Here is a 23,961-nt window from a genome sequence, read left to right on the forward strand (position 1 = left end):
GCCATGGAGCTGACGAGCACTTGCAACAATTTATATAATTCCTATGCCAAATTTGTGATCAGCAAGAGTGACATTTTATATTATAATGTGTGTGGGCAGCAAAGGGTCTTTTGTTTGTGTAGTGCAAAAGTGTCCAACATTTTTGTCTGTAGTACAATTATAATTGACCGACTAGGATATTGCTGCTTCATAACGACTGCACGTTGTTGTACTGTAATATACTGTAATTTTACTCATATATTGGTCAAGTGTGCTGTACATTACATTTGCTATTGCCAGCCTAAAATATTATACTGTTACTGAAACATTAACTAAAACATATTTAATATGTAAGACATTGGAATATATTTCAGCAAATAAACAATGGGTGAAATGCAATTTGAGAAAAAACAACACACGTGTAATTTTTGTATCAGAAAAACAAACGTTTGAACTTATGAACTTCAGAGGCGCACACACCCCTTTGCAACCTTTCAACTCCTTGCCGTCAGTGGCCGAGCGAAGACGGAACACGACGAAGGTGACGTCAGGTGCCTCGCTAGTCTCGTTAGGCTTACTGCGAAGTAGAGGGGAAAAAATCAAGCAACAAGAAGGAAGTGCAATGGCGACATTGAATCGCCAACTACCAAGTCCGGATACGTTCCTGTGCAAACCTTGGTCAACTTTTATCAGCGCAGCAAAATTACACTATTCTGACAGTAAGTGCAAGTCCAATGTTGTCATTCATTTCTATAAAAAATGGCACGTGCGAACAGTGTTGAGTTGTCCTCCATGCATCTGTCAAAACTGAAAAATATTTAGCTAGTTACCAAATTCATAACAAATCTATAAAACTGATGTTTACAAATGCTCGGTATTCATTTGACGCATTCTCAATATGCTTGTAATGCGCATGGGTTAGTTTACTGATGTCTGTCTGGCTACGATAACTTTCGTTGCTTGTTGGTGACAGTTTCCTTGATTTATCAAGGCAGCTCGTCAGTTAACGTTACAGCTGCGAGCTAGCTATCTAGCTAGACGTAATGACACGTTTCAGCGTGGCGTGCGTGAGATTTATGTTTTTTTTCAACCACCAACTAACCGATCGTACATGAACTCTAATATGAACTCTATTTTCTTATATTATTTTAATACAGACTCACTCGTCGAAAACCGTTTGAAAGAGCTGTACCACAACTGGGAAGGAACTAAACTCAGCAAAGAAGGTAAGGTTGATATAAACGTGCTGTAGTGACTGTCACCTGAGCCTTGTTTTTGTTGTTCTTCTTCTTGTGGACTGATGACGCTCCAGTTGTCACTCCAGCATTCTTGCATATTTTAACACCACAGCCACACAACACGGCACAGCCTGTCAAATTCAAAGCTAAGGGACGACCACAGCATACATTTTTCCTAACACTGTTTATTATGAAGGTAAACTATGTTTTATGTATGATGATGAATGTACGCGTTTGTTAATTACAAAGAGGTTATTGGCTCTACCTACACTGTACAAATGAGGGGATTTGATGACTATAGGTTGGAGGGCCACCCAGAGTGACAGACAGGAGCAACATTCAAGTGTAGTACACTTCATAACTAACTCCCCAGTCTTCAGTTCAGCCAGACTGTGAGTGCCAAAGCAGCCTCTCTCAGTCCCAGCTAGACTGGAATCACCAATATGTTCTGACTGCTGATCCCAGGCTAACACACTGAGACAGAGTAAGATTGACTTGCCCTTTAGATACTGATCTAAGGCCAGTTGTGTTTCCCCTGGACCCCCTAATGGTTAAGGTAAGGAGATCCTCTCAGTCACTCAGCCAGAATGGAGTCTCCCAGTGTTGTTGATCCCCGGCCAAGAGTCAGGCAGGTTGTGAGACACACACACACCACCCGCTGATGAGGTCATACCATGTGTCAAGCAGACAGTAATAGCTAACTGGCGCTGAAGATGACTGAGTGACGTCATTACAGACCTATAGCCTAGTCATCTCTGAGATTAGTGCCAGACAGCGATTATGCCCATAGTTATATGGTAAACTCAGCATTATGCCCTCTCCACTACATAGGTCAACAGCCGATGTAGTCTATAATTCAATTCATTATCTTACAATGTTGTTTACGAGGATAAGTGAGACTTGACAATGCACAAATATAGAAAAATGTTATCCCCGCTTTAAAAAAACATTCTCAGCGGGTGTCTGACAGCCAGTATGTTTCTCTCTGCCTGGGTAGCGCTCATTCACGAAAGACAGATTGTTTTAGCAGCACTGTTTTGGCAGTTTCTGTTGTTCTGGCAGGCGAGCGAGGCAGTAAGCTACACACTCTTCTCATTTGTCTTGGCAGAGACAGATGAAAAGAAAATGGTGCTTTTATAAGTACTATACTCTTTGTTTCTGGTTTAGGGATGGGCATTTGAAATAATTTCACTATTAGAATAATATCAGGATTTTTTTTCTCGAATATCCGGATAGTCGAAATACATGTTTTATTTTTTTTACGTATCTTTTTAGTCTGAGCCTTTGTGTGAGGGAGAGACGCAGATGGTTCTGCTCGGAGGAGGGGCCGGTGTGTATTTGTGAGACTGAGAGACTAGAAAGTAGCCACGCTGGCCCGCGCTAGTTAGACAAACTTGTAACATTAGCTGCTTTATTTATCATCCAATGACGGTGCCTGTTTTTACTGCCTCAAATCGATATGCATAAGATAGCTAAGATGGCAAGTTAGCCAGCTAGATAACTAGCTAATTGAGGCTACAATCACTGCACTCCCCCATCCCTGTAAACAAATGGCAAAACCATGATTCAGATTAAACAACAGCCTACCTCTTGGTTGTTTGTTGTAGGCCACTCCTTCTCATTTAGCTAACTTTTAATTCCATTTGGCATTGATTAGAGATCTCTCACTTCACTTGCCACACATGGAACCTCTGACTGTGGAGCAGCTTTGATTGGCCAACAAAATCAACAAGCGCGAAACGTGTATAGGCTACCATCATCGATGGCTACAGATATGTCATTTTTTTAACGGAGTGAACGTCATAAACACTACATTTCAAAGTTGGTTGTTTTTATTCAATTAACAATTTCAAATGTCATCCTTGTATTTAATAATGTCACATGGGTAATTAAATGTACTTCATACAACGCATTTTCATTGTTAATAAATAGGGCGGCAGGTAGCCTAGCAGTTAAAAGCGTTGGACCAGTAATCAAAAGGTTGCTTGTTCGAATCCCTAAGCCGACTAGTTGAAATATCTGTGCAGCAACTACTACTCTTAAACCTTTGGAAGCCATCTACCACAGTGCCCTTCGATTTGTTACAGGTGACAGATTTGATATTCATCACTGCATCCCTGTATCAAAAGGTTGGCAGGACTTCATTAAAGACCCGTAGATCTGTACATTGCTCCCTTTTTGTTTACAAGGCCCTACTTCATAAACTTACATCTTATCTAACTTTGCTGTTGAAGTATAGACACCTGAGTTGCCTAACCCGTTCACAACCCGTTTGCTTTTCATTTGAAAGCACTGTATTGCTCCCCGAGTGGCGTAGCGATCTATGGCACTGCATCTCAGTGCTAGAGGCGTCACTACAGACAACCTGGTTCGATTCCCGGCTGTATCACAACCAGCCGTGATTGGGAGGCTCATAGGGCGGCACACAATTGGCTCGGCGTCGTCCGGCTTTTATTTCGGTGTAGGCCGTCATTGTAAATAAGAATTTGTTCTTAACCGACTTGCTTGGTTAAAAGGTAAAAAAAAATATATATTTTTTTTTAAATCGTACAAAAAAATTGCGGGAAGAAAATTCGAAATACTTTTAATCCTAATGTTCTGTGCCATTCGAGCAGTTTAGAGTATTGATTGGCGACTTATTTGTGGAGGAATGTAACTGTTTTTCTAAGTGATTTGTGATGTTTTACTTGTACTTTTCATGACTGTGTTTTTGTATTTTAATGTGTACATATATATATTAGAGGTCGACCGATTAATCAGCATGGCCGATTTAATTAGGGCCGAATTCAAGTGTTCATAACAATCGGTAATCGGCATTTTTGGACGCCGATTATGGCCGATTACATTGCAATTCATGAGGATACTGAGTGGCAGGCTGACCACCTGTTACTCGAGTGCAACAAGGAGCCAAGGTAAGTTGCAACTAGCATTAAACTTATCTTATAAAAAACAGTCAATCTTAATCACTAGTTAACTACACATGGTTGATGATATTACTAGTTTAACTAGCTTGTCCTGCGTTGCATATAATCATTGCGGTGCCTGTTAATTTATCATCAAATCACAGCCTACTTCACCAAACGGGTGATGATTTAACAAAAGCGTAATTAATTTGCCAGGATTTTACATAATTATGACATAACATTGAAGGTTGTGCAATGTAACAGCAATATTTAGACTTAGGGGGTTGCCACCCGTTCGATAGAATACGGTTCTGTATTTCACTGAAAGAATAAACGTTTTGTTTTCTAAATGATAGTTTCCGGATTTGACCATATTAATGACCTAAGGCTCGTATTTCTGTGTGTTTATTATAATTAAGTCTATGATTTGATATTTGATAGAGCAGTCTGACTGAGCGGTGGTAGGCAGCATCAGGCTCGTAAGCATTCATTCAAACAGCACTGTCCTCCGTTTTCCAGCAGCTTTTCGCAATGCTTGAAGCACAGCGTTGTTTATGACTTCAAGCCTATCAACGAGATTAGGCTGGCAATACTATAGTGCCTATAAGAACATCCAATAGTCAAAGGTATATGAATTACAAATGGTATAGAGAGAAATAGTCCTATAATACCTACAACCTAAAACCTCTCAACAGGGAATATTGAAGACTCATGTTAAATGGAACCACCAGCTTTCATATGTTCTCATGTTCTGAGCAAGGAACTTAAACGTTAGCTTTTTTACATGGCACATACTGCACTTTTACTTTCTTCTCCAACACTTTGTTTTTGCATTATTTAAACCAAATTGAACATGTTTCCTTATTTATTTGCGACTTAATTGATTTTATTGATGTATTATATTAAGTTAAATTAAAAGTAATTATTCAGTATTGTTGTAATTGCCATTATTACAAATATATATATATATATATATATAAAAATTGGCAGATTAATCATTATCTGCTTTTTTTTGGTCCTCCAATAATCGGTATCGGTGTTGAAAAATCATAATCGGTCGACCTCTAGTATGTATGTATACATACATACATACATACATACATACATACATACAGTTGAAGTCGGAAGTTTACATACACCATAGCCAAATACGTTTAAACTCAGTTTTTCACAATTCCTGACATTTAATCCTAGTAAAAATTCCCTGTCTTAGGTCAGTTAGGATCACCACTATTTTAAGAATGTGAAATGTCAGAATAATAGCTTTTATTTATTTCATCACATTCCCTGTGGGTCAGAAGTTCACATACACTCAATTAGTATTTGGTAGCATTGCCTTTAAATTGTTTAACTTGGGTCAAATGTTTCGGGTAGCCTTCCACAAGCTTCCCATAATAAGTTGGGTGAATTTTGGCCCATTCCTCCTGACAGAGCTGGTGTAACTGAGTCAGGTTTGTAGGCCTCCTTGCTCGCACACACTTTTTCAGTTCTGCCCACAAATGTTCTATAGGATTGAGGTCAGGGCTTTGTGATGGCCACTCCAATGAGATGTTGCTTCAATATATCCACATCATTTCCCAGAAGAAGATTCATGACAAAACGCTAACCTGATGAGTAAGATTGCTTGTTTGGAAGTTGGATCAGCTCAACCCCCCCCCCCCCCCCCAACAACAAAGCTGCGCTTAGATCAATGTGATTGGGAGTCCCATAGGGCGGCGCACAATTGGCCCAGTGTCGTCCGGGTTTGGCCGGTGTAGGCCGCATTGTAAATAATAATTTGTTCTTAAATGACTTGCCTAGTTAAATAAAGGTAAAAAAAACAAAAAAACATGTCTAGGCAGCTTTCTGATTCTACTCTTAGTTCAGCCCCTGTCCCTTTGCTCACCCCAGTTCCTGTCTCTGTCTTCTGTAGAGATGCACGTGTTTGGCCAGTTTCCCAACCAGGAGGATTTCTGTCTCGTCGTCTGCCATGTCTGCAACCAAGTGGTCAAACCCCAGGGCATCCTCACCCACTACGGTAAGAACCCTAACCCCTACACACTACCCACTACCCAAACACACTACAATAAGAACCCTAACACACTAGCTTTACGTACCACCCTAACTCTGACACTACCCTTACAGTACAAACCACCCTGACCTTGACACATTACCCAGACCCACTATGGTAAGACCCCTAACTCTAACCCATTACAGTAAGAGCCCCCCAACATTGGTCAGTGCTGGACCAAATCAAAATCACATTTTATATGTCACATGCTTTGTAGACAACAGGTGTAGACTATCAGTGAAATGCTTACTTACAGGTACATTTCCAACAATGCAGAGTTAAAGATTAAAAAAAATTAATAAAAATTGAAAACCAGCTCTTGTCTGTCCATTTGCTTACGCTCGGGTTGATCACCAGTAAGCGGAGCGCGCTTACATCTGCTGCTGGCTAGCTGCACATGTCCTAGAGCGAGGAGTCCGTCTGTGCCAAGAGACAGGCAAAACACACATGCATATGCCCACACACGCCCCCCTTGAGTGCTCCGCTTACCTGCCCCCTGCAGGTTATTGCCTCCAGCTGCAGTCCTCTCAGACATGTAAATCTGGTTATAACGCATGTAAATCTGACCTTAGATCTGTGGTTAAGGGAAACAGGATATCTTCCTCTCACAACAGCTGTTCACTTACAGGCTCTGAGGTCAGCTCTGCTCAGGGGTCAATGCCTTTCAGCTATGCTCCTCCAGCTCTACTCTCTCTGTGTGTGTGTGTGTGTGTGTGTGTGTGTGTGTGTGTGTGTGTGTGTGTGTGTGTGTGTGTGTGTGTGTGTGTGTGTGTGTGTGTGTGTGTGTGTGTGTGTGTGTGTGTGTGGCGAGAAATACTCTTTCTGACAGCCAGCCAGCCTGTCTGCAGGAGTCAGACAGACAGTTTATACCCAGCTCTGTTTCTCTCTCTGCCCATCTGTAGCTGGCGGCGGAGGCTGATTTAAGCAGTTTAACGGAAAAGCTTTTGTATGTTATTCAGAGGTTGGGTGTGTGTCATTCAGAGAATGTGTGTGTGTGTGCTAGACTGTTATTCATAGGGTGTGTGTGTTGTCTGGTGCCTGCCCTTATGTTCCTGGATTAATTGAGCTCCTTGCAGGCTCTCTCCTCTCAGCTTAGTTTCGTTTCCTGACTTTGATGTGTGGGCTGGCACTCCCTGCAGTGTGGTGTGTTGGCGAGGCAGTTAGTTGTTTGTGTGCTTGCTTTGGTGCCAGTGTGGGCAGTTGTTGTGTTGAAGCAGCTGCAGTGATAGTGTGTGTGTTTGTGTGTGTGTGAGGTTTAGTGTAGTGTTGATTTGTATAGAGTAGTTTAGTGATGTGCTGCGTTGTGTGTGTCATGTTATGAAATGTATTGGCTGTTGCAGAAGGTTTTGGCGCTTCTCTCTCTCTCTCTCTTTCTTTTTTTCTCTCTCTCTTTCTCTTTCTCTCTCTGTGGTGGGTGTCTTCCTCTAGCGGTGGCAGTGAGGATGTAAACGAACCCAGCTGAGCTCTCAGTGCGATGCTGACTCTCAGCTTCCTACTTCCTGTGGCTGCTAGGCTTACAGGGCTCTCACGCTAGCCGCCGCCTCACTCGCTCGGCAATGCCATGGCAACGGGCTTGAGGGACTGGGTAGACGTTGGCCCTAACCACCGATACAGGTTCAGATAGTTTTAAACCCCCATAAAAATGTTTAAGGTTAGGATAGGGTATTTTGATCCAAGATCTGTGTTAGGGGATCGCTTGTACCTTGGAAGGACAGATGCACACGATTTAGACTTGGGTGCATTGTTCGATGTACTCTAAACTACAGTTGTAAGTAACCAATGTGTGTGTGAATCTGAATTGGCTGCTGTGTAACTACTGCTGCTGCTACTACTACTGCTGCATACCGGAATGAGGTGGACTTTGGTCCTCGCTCCCGATACAGCTGCCCCTCTGCTTTACCTTTGCCTATTTACTCACCTGCACATACACCTGCCTGACGGACGCAGTTACACACTCACACACACCTGGAACACACGCACGACTGCCGCCTGGCATACACACACACACGCCCTGACACCTGCTTAATCTGTGTGCTCATTCATCCCTGTTGTTCTAACGAGCTGTTGGTATTTCAGCACTCATTGGCAGGGTAAGGCAATCTCCCTGTCATTCCCACACACTGTCATCGTATTGGCTCCTCACACTGTCAGTCACTAAACTGACCAACGAGACAGATTCTGTGGAGTGGGTGATACAGCCTGTCAGACAGTAGTTGGCTGAGGACAGTTGGCAGGATGGCTGTGGTGCCGGGGCCCAGTCTATTTAGGAAATTGCCAGGGCAGAACAGAATTAATAATCATGAATAGTTTGATTTGCTGACAGTGATATAATGCATTATTTTATCCCCGCTGCAGTTCGTAAGCTTTCCTCCCTAATTTTAGTGCAAAGTCTGCGTGCGTAGTAGGTCTACAATAAGCATTTAATGAGGTGTGGGTGCGTAGGAGAGCGCGTGTGGGTGCGTACGAGAGCGCGTGTGGGTGTACGGGAGAGTGCGTGTGGCGTGGGTGTGGGTGGGTGTGTGTGTGTGGGAGCGCCCATGTGGCTGTGTGGGTTTTTGACATGTCCCTCTGTCCCGACTAGGTGTCTGGGGAGTAGAGTCCCAGTGAGGCAGAGAGAGTAAAGGACCTCCCCACCTTCCTCACCCCCCCCTCTCCCCCAAAGACATGCATAGCCAGAACCGTAAGTTTCCTCTCCTTTAGTCCTCCTTCCTTCCTTCCTTCTCTATCCTCTCCTCTCTCTGTCTCTCTCCAATGCCCTCTACTGCAATATGGATCACTGAGTTTCAGACTAACGTTTTCAGTTGGTGGTACCAGCTCATGATTTGGTCGCACCCATAAAAAAACCGTTGTCACGCAATATACAGGACCAATCAAAAGTTTGGACACACCTACTCAAAAACCCAGGGTTTTTCTTATTTTCTACATTGTAGAATAATAGTGAAGAAATCACAACTATGAAATAACACATATGGAATCATGTAGTAACCAAAAAAGTGTTCAACAAATCAAAATATATTTTATATTTGAGATTCTTCAAAGTAGCCACCCTTTGCCTTGATGGCAGCTTTGTACACTCTTGGCATTCTCTCAACCAGCTTCATGAGGTAGTCACCTGGAATGTATTTAAATTAACAGGTGTGCCTTGTTAAAAGTTTAATTGTCAAATTTATTTCCTTCATAATGCGTTTGAGCCAATCATTTGTGTAGTGACATATTATGCCAAGAACAGTTTAAATAAGCAAAGCGAAATGACAGTCCATCATTACTTTAAGACATGAATGTCAGTCAATATGGAAAATGTCAAGAGCTTTGAATGTTTCTTCAAGTGCAGTCGCAAAAACCATCAAGCGCTATGATGAAACTGGCTCTCATGAGGACCGCCACAGGAAAGGAAGACCCAGAGTTACCTCTGCTGCAGAGGATAAGTTCATTAGAGTTACCAGCTTCGGGAATTGCAGCCCAAATAAATGCTTCACAGAGTTCAAGTAACATCTCAACATCAACTGTTCAAAGGAGACTGTGTGAATCAGGCCTTCATGGTTGAATTGATGCAAAGAAACCACTACTAAAGGACACCAATCAGAAGAAGAGCTTTGCTTTGGCCATTAAACACAAGCAATGGACATTAGACCGGTTTAGATCTGTCCTTTGGTCTGATGAGTTCAAATTTGAGATTTTTGGTTCCAACCGCTGTGTCTTTGTGAGACACAGAGTAGGTGAACGGATGATCTCTGCATGTGTGGTTCCCACCGTGAAGCATGGAGGAGGAGGTGTGATGGTGTGGGGGTGCTTTGCTGGTGACACTGTCCGTGATTTATTTAGAATTCAATGCACACTTAACCAGCAGGGCTACCACAGCCTTCTGCAGCGATATGCCATCCCATCTGGTTTGCACTTATTGGGACTATCATTTGTTTTTCAACAGGTCAATGACCCAAAAGACCCCCAGACTGTGTAAGGGCTATTTGACCAAGAAGGAGAGTGATGGAGTGCTGCATCAGATGACCTGGCCTCCACAATCACCTGACCTCAACCCAATTGAGATGTTTTGGGATAAGTTGGACCGCAGAGTGAAGGAAAAGCAGCCAACAAGTGCTCAGCATATGTGGGAACTCCTTCAATACTGTTGGAAAAGCATTCCAGGTGAAGCTGGTTGAGAGAATGCCAAGAGTGTGCAAAGCTGTCAAGGCAAAGGGTGGCTACTTTGTAGAATATAAAATATATTTTGATTTGTTGAATACTTTTTTGGTTACTAAATGATTCCATATGTGTTATTTCATAGTTTTGATGTCTTCACTATTTTTCTGCAATGTATAAAATAAAGAAAAACCCTTGAATGAGTAGGTGTCTAAACTTTTGACTGGTACTGTATATTTTATAGTAATCTTGTCAAGTCATTCACAGTGCTTTATTAAGAAGTGTAATAGGCTACTGAGATGCTGTTAAATAAATAAGTTGTTTCATCCAACATGTCCAAGCAGGAATGCATGATTCAAGATATTTTGATGTGCAACCTAATCCAGTGATTTTCATGAATTTTGGGTTGACAATTAGGATATTGTGATAGTTTACTGTCAAAATAGGGCCACCGATGTTCTTTATTTTTGTTATGGAGATGAATTTGCCTACATCTTTATATGCATTAAGGGACAGTTTAGAAAATTACTCGGGGGGGGGGGGGGGGGGGGGTATAGATTTGTCGGCCAATTCCTTCAATAGTGTCACCACTTCTTAAATACCTCAGTGTCCGTACAAGTAACTAGGGTTGGGCGATATTACGATAGTATCGTCTATCGAGGATGATTGACAGCCGTCGTCGATGGTGACAACATCATGATGTGACAGACGATACCTAACCTGTTTCAACTTGACTGGCCTCGCATATTAAAGAGAAGAGCGGTGCACAGCAGGGCAGTGCATGGGTGACATTCCCGAGGAAATTGTCTATATTGCTATATTCCCATTTGCTATTTCAATGAATATCTTATATTTACAGAATGCAAGAGAACAATGTAGACGTGGCCTAGTTTCACCAAAGCAACGCTAAATGTCCAGTCAAACAATGTTTATTTTTTCTCTTTCTCCAATAGCGGATGATTTCTCCCACCTCGCTATCTCATGTTCAAACAATTAGCCTAGAACTCCGTTAGGTTATCTCAAAGTTTTTTTAAGTTGTATTTTTAATAACCTACAAATATGGTAGACCTAAGGTAATAATGAGAGGGATACAGTGCCTTCAGAAACTATTCACACCCCTTGACTTTTTCCACGTTTTGTTGTGTGGATTTAAAATGAATTGGCTTTAATTTTTGTCAACGATCTACAAAAGAATACCCTGTCAAAGTGGAAGAAAAATTATATATATATATATTTTGAAATATGAAAAATAAAACGCTATCTCGATTAGATAAGTATTCAACCCCCTGAGTCAATACATGTTACCCACCTTCGCACCTTTGGCAGCTATTACAGATGTGAGTCTTTCTGGATAAGTACAAGAGCGTTCCACACATGGATTGTGCAACATTTGCCAATTTGTCTTTTTAAAAAAATCTTCAAGCGCTGTCAAATTGTTGATCATTTCTAGATAACCATTTTCAGGTCTTGCGATAGATTTCAAGCATATTTAAGTAAAAACTACCTCGGCCACTCAGGAACATTCACTGTCTTCTTGGTAAGCAACTCCAGTGTAGATTTGGCTTCATGTTTTAGGCTATTGTCCTGCTGAAAGGTTGATTCATTTTCCAGTGTCTGGTGGAAAGCAGACTGAATCAGGTTTTCCTCTAGGAACTTGACTGTGCTGAGCTCTGTTCCGTTTATCTTTTTATCCTGAAAAACTCCCCAGTCCTTAACAATTACAAGCATAACCATAACATTATGCAGCCACCACTATGCTTTAAAAAAATGGTGGGTAATATGTTATATTGGATTTGCCCTGAACATAACTTTGTATTCAGGACAAAAAGTCAATTGCTTTGCCATATTTTTTGCAGTATTACTTTAGTGCCTTGTTGCAAATTTTGGAATAATTGTATTCTGTACAGGATTCCTTATTTTCACTCTGTCAATTAGGTTAGTATTGTGGAGTAACTACAATGTTGTTTATCCATCCTCAGTTTTCTCCCATCACAGCCATTTAACTCTGTAACTGTTTTAAAGTTGCCATTGGCTTCGTGTTGAAATCCCTGAGTGGTTTCCTTCCTCTCCGGCAACTGAGTTAGGAAAGACACCTGTATCTTTGTAGTGACTGGGTGTATTGATACACCATCCAAAGTGTAATTAATAACTTCACCATGCTCAAAGGGATATTTAATGTCTGCTTTTAAAATTTTTTACCCATCTACCAATAGGTGCCTTTTTTTGCGAAGCATTGGAAAATCTCCCTGGTTTTTGTGGTTGAATCTGTTTGAAATTCACTGCTCGACTGAGGGACCTTGCAGATAATTGTATGTTCGGGGTACAGAGATGAGGTAGTCATTCAAAAATCATGTTAAACACTATTATTGCACACAGAGTGAGTCCATGCAACTTCTTATTTTTACTCGTGAACTTATTTAGGCCTGCCATAACAAAGGGGTTAAATACTTATTGACTCAAGACATTTCAGCTTTTCATTTTTTATTAATTTGTAAACAATTTGAAAAACATTATTCCACTTTGCCATTATGGGGTATTGTGTGTAGTCCAGTGACAAACAAATCTACATTTAATCCGTGCTAAATTCAGGCTGTAACACAACGAAATTATATCTATAAAAAGCTGAGACCCTCCTCTCTTCGACAGGGACAACAGTAGTTGCGTCCAAAGCTGTGTTTTTCCTGCAATTGGATTTTGAGATGTTATACAATCGGACACTTACTTTATAGGAATCATGAGTATAATGTACTTCACTTTTTGACGAAGGAAAAAGGAAACCGCACATTGCTCTTGATAGTATCACTGATCTTTCTTTAATAAGCTTACGTATCTGCCTCACGGCCTTCGTCAGAGCTTTTTCACTGTTTGACCAAATCGTGATTTTTAGCTGGTTTGAGTGAGTGACAATGTAAAATGTGCAGCTCGCACCGATGCGACCACTAATAAAATTAGAGTCAAATAGTCGCAGTCTGGAGCCATGGATCACTTACAAACATCACAGATTCATTGTGTGAATAACTGACCAGTCAGTGATCTACAGTGTTAAGATATTTTCATGATGCTGGGTGTTTACCAGGTGGGTTCACGCTCAGTCTGTATTCAGTCTGTATTTCTCCTGACCCTCTGTGTGTGTGTGTTTCAGAGCGTCGGCACGGCTCCCCGTGTCCCTCCAGGGGTCCAGTGGTCTCTGTGAAGCCCAATGTGGCAGTGTCCCCCACCCCGGGTCCTACTCCCCCTCTGCCCTTCAGGGTCCCCAGAGACTACCCCCACTCCCGCTTCAACAAGGCCCCGCTCGCTGTCTACCCTCCCAAGGGTGTCCGCAGCAAGACATGGTGGGTGCACAAACAGGCCAAATCTTGTGAACATGCAGACATTTCCTGCATCGAATCCCTGTCATGGTTATTTTTTTGAATAAAAACAATCCCACAATCCCCTCAATCAATTAGCACCCCCCCACTCATCTCTCTCTATCATTCCTCTCACTCTCTTGCTTTATCTGTCGCTCCATCCCTCTCTCTCTCTCTCCCCCCAGTGTGTCGTTGCCAGTAGTGAGTCTGGAGAAGATGCCATGTCTGGGCCGGGCAGAGAGGGGAACACACGTCAGAGTCAACTGCTTTGCTTCCACCACCTCCTGCTCCTCTCCCTCCTCCCTCCTCCCCTCCCTGACCCCCCCAGCTCCCCTCAGGGGGTCTCAGGAAAAGCTGGTGAACGGCCGCGGCCCAACCACCCCTTGCTCCACCACACCCCCCTCCCTGGTGGACCGCCGGCCCAGCCCGGCCCGCTCTCCCCTGGACAAACGACCCTCCTCTACCCCCTCACCCTCCCCCCTGAATCACCGCAGACCCTCTCCCTCCCCTCGGACCCCCGCAACCCCCTCCTCCCTGGACAGGAAACAGCAGACTGGAACCAAGACCCCCAGGCCTCATAGGAGACTGTCAGGTGAGAACACAGTCTAACCACAGATCTAGGATCAGTGTACCCTAACCCCAATCCTACCTTCATTATCATGTGTGGCTCAGTTGGTGGGATGGTGCTGACAACGCCAATGATCATGGGTTCGATTTCCCGCTGGTGCCACCCACACGAAAATGTATTAATGCATGATGTTAGTTGCTTTTGGATAAAAGCGTCTGCTAAATAGCATATATTATATCTAAATTATTATAATCAGGGATCATGCAAAACTGACCAGAGATGAGCCAACTTCATCCTCCTCCTAGGTGAACAGACACAAAGACGGATGGAGAGAACATATGATGTATTAATGTACCTTTTATCTGGTAGGGAATGTGTAACAACTTAAATTCTTCCACCAGGAATGTGCATATCTATCTCAGCACTATAAAGGTCATGGTATAAATATATAGCCTATGTTTATAAGTGTAAAACCCCTCCGTATTCCTTATCTCCCCTAACCTTTGAAAGCTGCCCAGTCATGAGAGTGACGGGGCATGAACAGATTCATATGATGGGTTAGGAACTTGGCATGGGTGGGGGTTGTTTTGAAAGAAGAGAGACTGGAGGCTGTTGCTCAACACTAATCCTATGCACTGGGGCCTTGCTAATTCTACTGTGGATGAGGAGACTTCCCTCGTACCTCTCTTTCCAACTTTCCTATCTCTTTGTTCTTCCGCCGCTCTGTCTTTTCCCTCTCTTGCCTTTCTCCTCTCTTCCTTTACTCCTCTCGCCTGTCTCTTTTCCCAGTCTCTCTCTCGCTCTCTCCTCTCTCTCTCTCTCTCTCTTCTTCCCCCCCCATATGTTGTTGTCCCTGTGCTGTGCGTCGCTCCAACTCTTTGATTTACAAGTGTAATTCATGAGCTACTGCTGCCAAGGCTTCTGCTCCTTAAAAACCTTCCCACCGCTTGGGACTCCAACTGGCCTCTTCTACTCTCATCTCCTAAACACATACGCTGAGAGACACACACACACTTTTCATCTCCCGCATGCACACACACGCCTCATCTCCCAAACACACGCAACGCACACTCCCATAACTACCTAGATTATAGAGATTACATATAGAGATTACATATGGAAGATTACAGGGACAATTGAACTGTTTAACGTAGGGGAAACTTTTCAGTGGAATTGGGGAAGTTTCAGTGAAAGAACAGTCTACTGTAGGTCTTATAAGACAACGTTGTAAACACTTCTCTCCTGTCATTCAAGATCTCTTGGCAAAAGATGACTTCATGGTACTCCGGAAGACAAAATTCTGAAATCAGCTGTGATGACCTGGTTTGATTTTTGATGGCTGTCTGGTGTTTACAGGGAGGGTGTTTGACCCTAACAAGCACTGTGGAGTCCAAGACCCAGAGAGCAAACGGTCCTGCACGCGATCACTCACCTGCAAGGTGAGATACACTGGCCTCTAACCTCTGACCTCTAACCTCACATCTCATTGGCTACACACCTTATTCTGACCATAAGTGCGCATTACGTTATTTTGCCTTGTGTGCTTTATTTTCCTTGATACCAGGGGAAACTAATTTAAGTCTCATTTAAATGTGTTTTTATTGCCCTTTTGTGTCCACTTATCTTTGTTATTATATTGTATATTATTATATTGTTCCAGACTCACTCCCTGATCCACCGACGGGCCGTCCCAGGCAGGCAGAAAGAGTTTGATATCCTCCTGGCGGAACACAAGGGCAGAGCGAAGGAGAAAGATAAGGCGGGAGGGCAGAGGAGGGAGTCACAGGGGGGCAGTCAGAGCACCCGTGCCAATGATACTACCCCCTCCACCCTGCCCCCCCACTGCCACAATGGCAGAACCGTCTCCACTCTCAAACTGCGGTGGGCCAATGCACACAGACCCAGGTAGGGGGCAGCACTGAGGCCAAAGTCAATGTATAGCTTCTATTCATTCAATGGAATCATACTTGTTAAATATTTTCAATAAAGATGCCGTGTTTGCTGCTCAGTAATATTAGACCAAAGTTAGACCAAAGTTGCATATTTGTAAGACATTCTACTGCGCTGTTGGAGCTAGTAACATAAGCATTTTCCTGCACCTTCTGTAACACCTGCAAATCTGTGTACGCAACCAATTAACTTATTTGATTGTGAAAATCAGTCAGTTCAAACTCACACCACTAGGGGGTGCTGTATCCTGCTGTTGATAGGAGAATCAGAATCAAAGTGAAACAAACCGATTTTGACACTTGTTAGTTTTGTAAGTCATGTTAGTGTCTAGTTCTAAACATATTCTTACTTTCACTTTCTCTTCTCTTTCTTTCTTTCTTTCTGCCTGTCTCTTTCTTTCTTTCTTTTTCGTTCTCTCTCCCTCTCTGTGTGCAGGGTACCTGGTAGTGGGGGTGCTGCTCTCCTTTCCTCCACCCCCCCCGTCCCCCCAGGCTCAACACAGGACCCCCCAGTCCCTGTCTGGCAGAGGGCAGGAGGGGACAGGGACGGTCGTCTGTCCAGTGATGAGGGCGACCCAGGAACACCAGATGACCCTGACATAGACGGAGACCGACCATCCTGCCACTACTCCCCTCACCACCCTCGACCACTGGGGGTATGTACCTGTACCCGTAGTCATTTAGCAGACGCTCTTATTCAGGGTGACTTACAGGAGCAATTTGGGTTAAGTGTCTTGTACCTGTTTCTGTACCTGTCTACCCAACATTTAACATTAAGGTAGCTATGTGCAAAAATATGTACAGTTGAAGTCGGAAGTTTACATACACTTAGGTTGGAGTCATTAAAACTCGTTTTTCAACCACTCCACAAATGTCTTGTTAACAAACTATAGTACTTGTGCATGACACAAGTAATTTTTCCAACAATTGTTTACAGACAGATTATTTCACTTATAATTCACTGTATCACAATTCCAGTGGGTCAGAAGTTTACATACACTAAGTTGAGTGTGCCTTTAAATAGCTTGGAAATTCCAGAAAATTATGTCATGGCTTTATAAGCTTCGGATAGGCTAATTGACATCATTTGAGTCAATTGGAGGTGTACCTGTGGATGTATTTCAAGGCCTACCTTCAAACTCAGTGCCTCTTTGCTTGACATCATGGGAAAATCAAAAGATATCAGCCAAGACCTCAGGAATAAAAACTGTCGACCTTCACAAGTCTGGTTCATCCTTGGGAGCAATTTCCAAACGCCTGAAGGTACCACGTTCATCTGTACAAACAATAGTACGCAAGTATAAACACCATGGGACCACGCAGCCGTCATACCGCTCAGGAAGGACACGCGTTCTGTCTCCTAGAGATTAGCGTACTTTGGGGCGAAAAGTGCAAATCAATCCCAGAACAACAGCAAAGGACCTTGTGAAGAGGTACGAATGTATCTATATCCACAGTAAAACGAGTCCTATATTGACATAACCTGAAATGCTGCTCAGCAAGGAAGAAGCCACTGCTCCAAAACCGCTATAAAAAAGCCAGACTACGGTTTGCAACTGCACATGGGGACAAAGATCGTACTTTCTGGAGAAATGTCCTCTGGTCTGATGAAAGAAAAATAGAACTGTTTGGCCATAATGACCATTGTTATGTTAGGAGGAAAAAGGGGGATGCTTGCAAGCCGAAGAACACCATCCCAACTGTGAAGCATGGGGGTGGCAGCATCATGTTGTGGGGGTGCTTTGCTGCAGGAGGGACTGGTGCACGTCAGAAAATAGATGGCATCATGAGAAAGGAAAATTATGTGGATATATTGACATCAGTCAGGACATCAGTCAGGAAATTAAAGCTTGGTCGCAAATGGGTCTTCCAAATGGACAATGACCCCAAGCATACTTCCAAAGTTGTGGCAAAATGGCTTAAGGACAACAAAGTCAAGGTATTGGTGGCCATTACAAAGCCCTGACCTCAATACTATAGAACATTTGTGGGCAGAACTGAAAAAGCGAGTGTGAGCAAGGAGGCCTACAAACCTGACTCAGTTACACCAGCTCTGTCAGGAGGAATAGGCCAAAATTCACCCAACTTATTGTGGGAAGCTTGTGGAAGGCTACCCGAAACGTTTGACCCAAGTTAAACAATTTAAAGGCAATGCTACCGAATACTAATTGAGTGTATGTAAACTTCTGACCCTCTGGGAATGTGATGAAAGAAATAAAAGCTGAAATAAATCATTCTCTCTACTATTCTTCTGACATTTCACATTCTTAAAATGAAGTGGTGATCCTAACTGACCTAAGACAGGGAATTTTTATTAGGATTAAATGTTAAGGAATTGTGAAAAACTGAGTTTAAATGTATTTGGCTGAGGTGTATGTGAACTTCCAAATTCAACTGTATAATTTGTACGAAGGGTTTGTAAGTAATCACAAAATGTCAGCTGCTTCTAAAATATCTGTAAACAAATAAATGGTTGATAAACTACTTGTAAATCCTATATAAAGTGTTCCCTTATCTCTCAGTCTAACACCCAGACTGAAATCAACCCTAAGCCCCTTCCCTAGAGCTGGGAAGATAAACCGAAAACTACCGACATGGACATTGCCCTCTTACCGAAGCATTTTGGTTACGTCTGTAATTTTCGGTGAATATGCTACACAATGCTTTTGTTCTAAAAGCGTTATTTTGTTAACTGTAATGTGCATTAACTTGCTTTCTGCATTGAAAGTACAGTATCTTCCCTTTCCTTGTTTCGTTGCCTGGTCTCACTCTCTCTCCCCACTTTGCGTGGAGGGACAGATGCATTCTGATAATCGCAAGCACTTTGAGCAACGTTTCAAAATGGAATTGTGGGAAAACAAAGTTTTTAAATAGTATTTTACTGTAGTTAGAACATTCTCTGCTTTATGGCAGCATAATTTTTTTTTCTTCTCAACTCTCAATATTGAGGAAATTACACCACTTTCCAAACAGTATGTAATTGAGATGATTCGCTGGCGGAACGTGCCATTTGCAGTCAATACATTAAGTAGTCTATTGATGCCTACCAATGGAAAGTTTTTGTTGGACATTACATTTGCTGTTAGATCCTTTACATGGCTGTCTAGCAACAATATCATATATTTAGGTTTTAGCAATATAGATCATGTGTTTTGAGTTCCCACTTCCTCAGGTGGTAAATTATGTATCATATGTACAAAAAAAGGAGGCAGGCAAATGAATCTCTAAGAGCCCAAAATAAATCTGATCATTCTGGATCCTATTTCAAAGTATCCGTGCATTCCCTGAACATGTTAGATGAAATGGCTGACTTCTTTCATGTCTGACTTGGCACTGTAAAACTAGATCCCTGCCCCTAATGGAAAGTTAAAAATAATAATAAATGAGTGTATTTATCGTTATCGAACCAAATGTATCGTTAAATGACTTTTATGTCAATATCTTCCAGCTCCACCCTTTCCCCCCACACTATTTGTAGAGATTTGATTGTGTAAGCGATATGGAGGAAACCTCAGCCGGCCTGCCTGATGGTAATGCTTTAGAGCAATGCCTTAGTAATGGCTGCGGCGCTATTGCCATCTCACCGTACTGCTTGAAGTAGGGGTGTAACGATACACATATTCGTACTGAAGCATTCGGTACGGATACCCCAGTTCGGTCCGCACTGTGAACACAAATGAATACATACAAATAAATCTGAGCTGAAAAGAAATCCCATTTCAGGCTATTCCATTAAAACAAGCTATGCGCCAATTAAGATTTTAATTTTGATTAACGTGCGCATTTCAATGTGCTCTCTTGTGAGGCGCAGCCAGGAACTAGTTCTATAGTGGGGTCGATAAACCAGAATTGGAGGAATCCATCGCTTATATCTCCCGTTTGGGAACATTTTGGCTTCCTAGTAGATTACGTTAGCGATGGACATAGAGGTGTGGGTAAAACATTAACAGTATGTCGCCACGCTCAACGAGAATAGCCTATGCAGCTGCCAACACCTCAAATGTTGACAAATACGTTGACATCACCTCAGTATACCGCATGCAAGCAGCCCGTGGGAGCTGATTCTGACCGGGCCGAAGAAATTACAAGAGCGATAGGTAGGCTATGTTTACATTTTTTACAGTCTTTGGTTTATAGCCGCGGATATGCGCCTATTTTCGGTGGTTGAAAATAGGGGGTTTCAGGCAGTACCTTGTGAAAGTGCCCGAGCCACATTACAAACTTCACTGGCACTGAAGGAGACAGTGTCATGGTGTGTTCGTAACCAAGATGGAAGTGGGAATTTACCACTCAAACGGCCCTCCAACTGGTAATTACTTTTATGAAACTCGTCTATCATCCTGAGCTCCCCCTTCTCCCACATACTGACCTTTTGACTTTACCTACTAAGGAAATGGCCTCTATAACAGCATTTTTAGAAGTTAAATGCAACAACAAAACATTATTTAGAAAACGCAATCTATTTCATGTGGATTTGAACTGTATAACTGTCTAATAGCTGTACTTTTAGTTTAGCCATTAGCCAATCTGCGTTTCTCAATGAGTTCAAATCACATGAATGCAGCCAACTGGTATTTACGACTTCACAACTGGTAAATTCCCACCTCCCACATGGCTACAAACGCCGCGTCAGAGTGGAAACCAACATAACAATCCTGTCACAACAGACAATGCCAGGAACATTGTGAATGCTGAACATTGTGAATGGCATTTTAGTCTTCCCGCTGTCCCGAAACCGAACCGAACCATGACCCCAAAACCTCAATGCGTACCGAACCATGGGTTTGGTGAACCGTTACACCCCTAGCTTGATGCCATCCATACAGGCTGATTTGATCAATTTTTTCTCTTCTGACTGTTAACCCCTCCCTCCGTGTCTCAGTGCTGTGCGTTCAGCAGCAGGCTGATGGGACGTGGTCACTATGTGTTTGACCGGCGGTGGGACAGGATGAGGCTGGCGTTGCACTGCATGGTGGAGAAACATGTCAACGCTCAGATGTGGAGGTGAGGAAAGTGTGTGCGTCTTTTTATTGTACCAGCATAAATGATTTGTCGGCCCGTGTTCTGGGGCTCTGGGACCAACTCCAATGTATTTACATCCAGCTTTCGACTTCTGTGATGCTCTATGGAGAAAGTGAGTTCAGCTGTCTAGGGAAGACACACAGAGACTCATAGACACTATTAATAGGTGTGGAATGGCGGATGTTAGTATGACCTGGTTCTGCTGGGGCTCTGGCATAGGACATCAGCAGCCAGCTCATATTCTAGACAGAAATGTCTCTGAACCCCTGTAAATCTATAGGTATTTCATTATTGCTCTGGTTTTTCTAACGTTCCTGTCCTTTGCTGTGTTACAGAAAGGTGCCCCTGGCTGCTGAGAGCCCTCTCTCCCTCGGGAGCCCTCCTATCAGCACTCCTTCCCCCAGCTCTCTCACCCCTCCTCCCCCCCTCTCCTTCCCTCCCTCCACCAACGGAGCCTTCTCCATTGGGCCCTACTCCACAGCCTTTCCCCAGGATGCATCAGCAGCAGGGTTATTTGGCGTCAGGGACCCCTCCCAGCCCGTGGCCCCTGTCTCCGCCCTAGGGAAACCCCGTAATGGCACTACCACCAAACCCATCAGGCCCCCAGGGGCCACTGGTGGCGCGGCCAAGAAGAGGAGGACCACCCTTCCACCTAGTTCTGACACTCTCAGGGGGAACAACAGCAGCTACCAAACTCTGACTCCCACCCCCATGCTCCGCTCTGGCGTGCCCCCCCTTAGTGGTAGGAGAAAGACCTTAGGACACAGTGCCAGTGAGGTGGGGGTCAGGGCTGAGGACTGGTACTCCAACCCTGACCAAACCACCACCACACCCTACCCCCTCACTAAGGACCACCCCAGCCCCTTACCCCCTACTCCCAGCCCCCTTCCTCCTCCCAGCCCCCTGGCCTACGGAGGAGGGGTGGAGGGGAGAAAGAGGAGGAGCCCCAGTGCGTACAGAGGAGGAGGAAAGCCCAGTAAGGTGACCAAAGCAGCAGCAGGGCTGGATGGCATCTTCAGAAGGAACAACACTGGACTTCTGGCCTCAGGCCCCGAGTCACCTCGACAGGTAAACACACCTAACTCACCTGGTTACTCACATGGTAATTCACCTCACTTGACAGCTGAAGTTACCTTGGCTCAAATAAAAATAGCCTGCCTCATATTTATTTTTACTGTCATGGATTATACAGATTGATGTCGTCTTTGGATATGGGTTGAGCTTGACTGTCAACTTGAATCTCCCTTTCTTGCCCTCCCCCTGCTCTTCCTCTCCCTGTATCTCTCTTTCCTCTTGCAGTCCAAGTTGCATCATTGACAATAACAGGAGACATGGACAGAATGTTGTGCGGCTGGACTAGTATCTGTGACCTTTGACACAATGTTAGTACCACAGGGCCCTGCCCTGTTAACAGTGATGTCACTCAGCACTGCACCTGTACCCATGAGGGATTCTGGGACTTGGAGTCATTGGTGGGTCAGAATGATTTGGCTCCTCCTTTCACACTGCCCATCCCATATTAGGATGTGTGGTCCCTCCCCAGAATCCCGCCCACACATTGATCAGCCAATGGGCGGTTCTGCAGAGGTAGTCTCCATGGTTACAGGGTGAAGCACTCAAATCAAGACACTCATCATCACAAACTGCCCTCTGAAAAGGGAACCTGCTTTAGGTTGGCATCTTTATCACCGCTCTACATGCACTTAGACATTTTGTTGTTGTAGTATCCCGTTCCTGTGTGGTCAGGTGACCAGGAAGGAATTCCCATGTCCAAAAACTTCCTCAGACAGACCTGTCTTGACAGCCCCAGCAGACCTCCACTCCTCACCACACACACCCTTCTCTCCAGCATGCCAGAGTTCAAAGTGCACTTACTCTCCTCCTCCTGGACTCCAGAGGCTACACACCAACCTGTCTGTCACACAAGGGAAGACTTTATACTGACACTTTTTCATGAAATGTCTTTCAAAATAGGAGGAATTCAGGTTATCGAGGATTGTTTTTATTCTTCGTCTCAAATGTTGCAACACGAGAGGACCGACACCCTAAATGGAAAAACGATGGTGTTGGATTTTTTTATGTATAATAATTTATAATTTCTTAATTTTCTTACTGACCAGAGTAGAGCTACAGACAAATTATATTTGTATGTCAATTTTTTTTAAGTATTATTATTATTATCATAGTTGTTATTGTTGAAATGTGTACATATATTTTATTATTTTTATATTTATTATTAGTCTCCCATTACTAAAAGAACTCAAGCTAAAGTGTTTTACCTGCTTGGGGACATGTATTTTTAAGGGTCCTTTTTGCCGGCGGTTCTCCCTTTTCACACTTCTTCCAATGTTTCTACCTTTCAACATGACTTCTCTTTCTCTTCCACTGGTCTCTGACAGACTTGTATGTCTGCTTGATTGACGTGTACATTACAGAAATGTACATATGGCACAAGCCAACTCCTTTTAATACCGCTGGTTCCACTGCAGTGTGTTCTTCTGTTCTGTCAGTGATAGACACTCTACAGGGACGTCACTGACATGGGCTGCATCTCAATAGTCTAAAGTGGCATCTTCTCCTCGTCTCCTCCTTCGTCTTTCCTCATCTGAAAACTAAGGTGTAGTTTAGAGCAACGTGGGGGTTGCCAACCAGGAATTTGACTTGCGTCTAGCGAGTTCTTGTGATAGGAAGTTACTTCAGATTATTTAGATGCGTTTTTCTGAACAGCGGCAGAGCCCCTACTGTTACATACATGGGGAAGTTCAGTG

At 43.4% G+C, this 23,961-nt stretch overlaps 1 protein-coding gene across 2 annotated transcripts; it reads left to right on the forward strand.

The window, feature by feature from the left end:
* Nucleotides 1-558: 558 nt before the first annotated feature.
* Nucleotides 559-23,576, forward strand: LOC120049895 (ataxin-7-like protein 1). Of its 2 annotated transcripts, XM_038996387.1 has the most exons (11): nt 559-698; nt 1,137-1,205; nt 6,033-6,137; nt 13,450-13,639; nt 13,840-14,246; nt 15,579-15,661; nt 15,883-16,127; nt 16,608-16,827; nt 21,054-21,175; nt 21,529-22,261; nt 22,493-23,576. In XM_038996387.1, the coding sequence occupies exons 1-11, from the start codon at nt 602-604 to the stop codon at nt 22,508-22,510; spliced, it is 2,289 nt and encodes a 762-aa protein (XP_038852315.1). In that variant the 5' UTR covers nt 559-601; the 3' UTR covers nt 22,511-23,576. The 2 variants fall into 2 exon arrangements, with proteins under 2 accessions (XP_038852315.1, XP_038852316.1); XM_038996388.1 differs by lacking the exons at nt 559-698; nt 1,137-1,205 and adding an exon at nt 8,752-8,850 and having other exon boundaries at nt 6,031-6,137.
* The last annotated feature ends 385 nt before the right edge of the window (nt 23,577-23,961 follow it).

The sequence above is a fragment of the Salvelinus namaycush genome, chromosome 6, assembly GCF_016432855.1.
Source record: "Salvelinus namaycush isolate Seneca chromosome 6, SaNama_1.0, whole genome shotgun sequence".
NCBI classification, from domain to species: domain Eukaryota; kingdom Metazoa; phylum Chordata; class Actinopteri; order Salmoniformes; family Salmonidae; genus Salvelinus; species Salvelinus namaycush.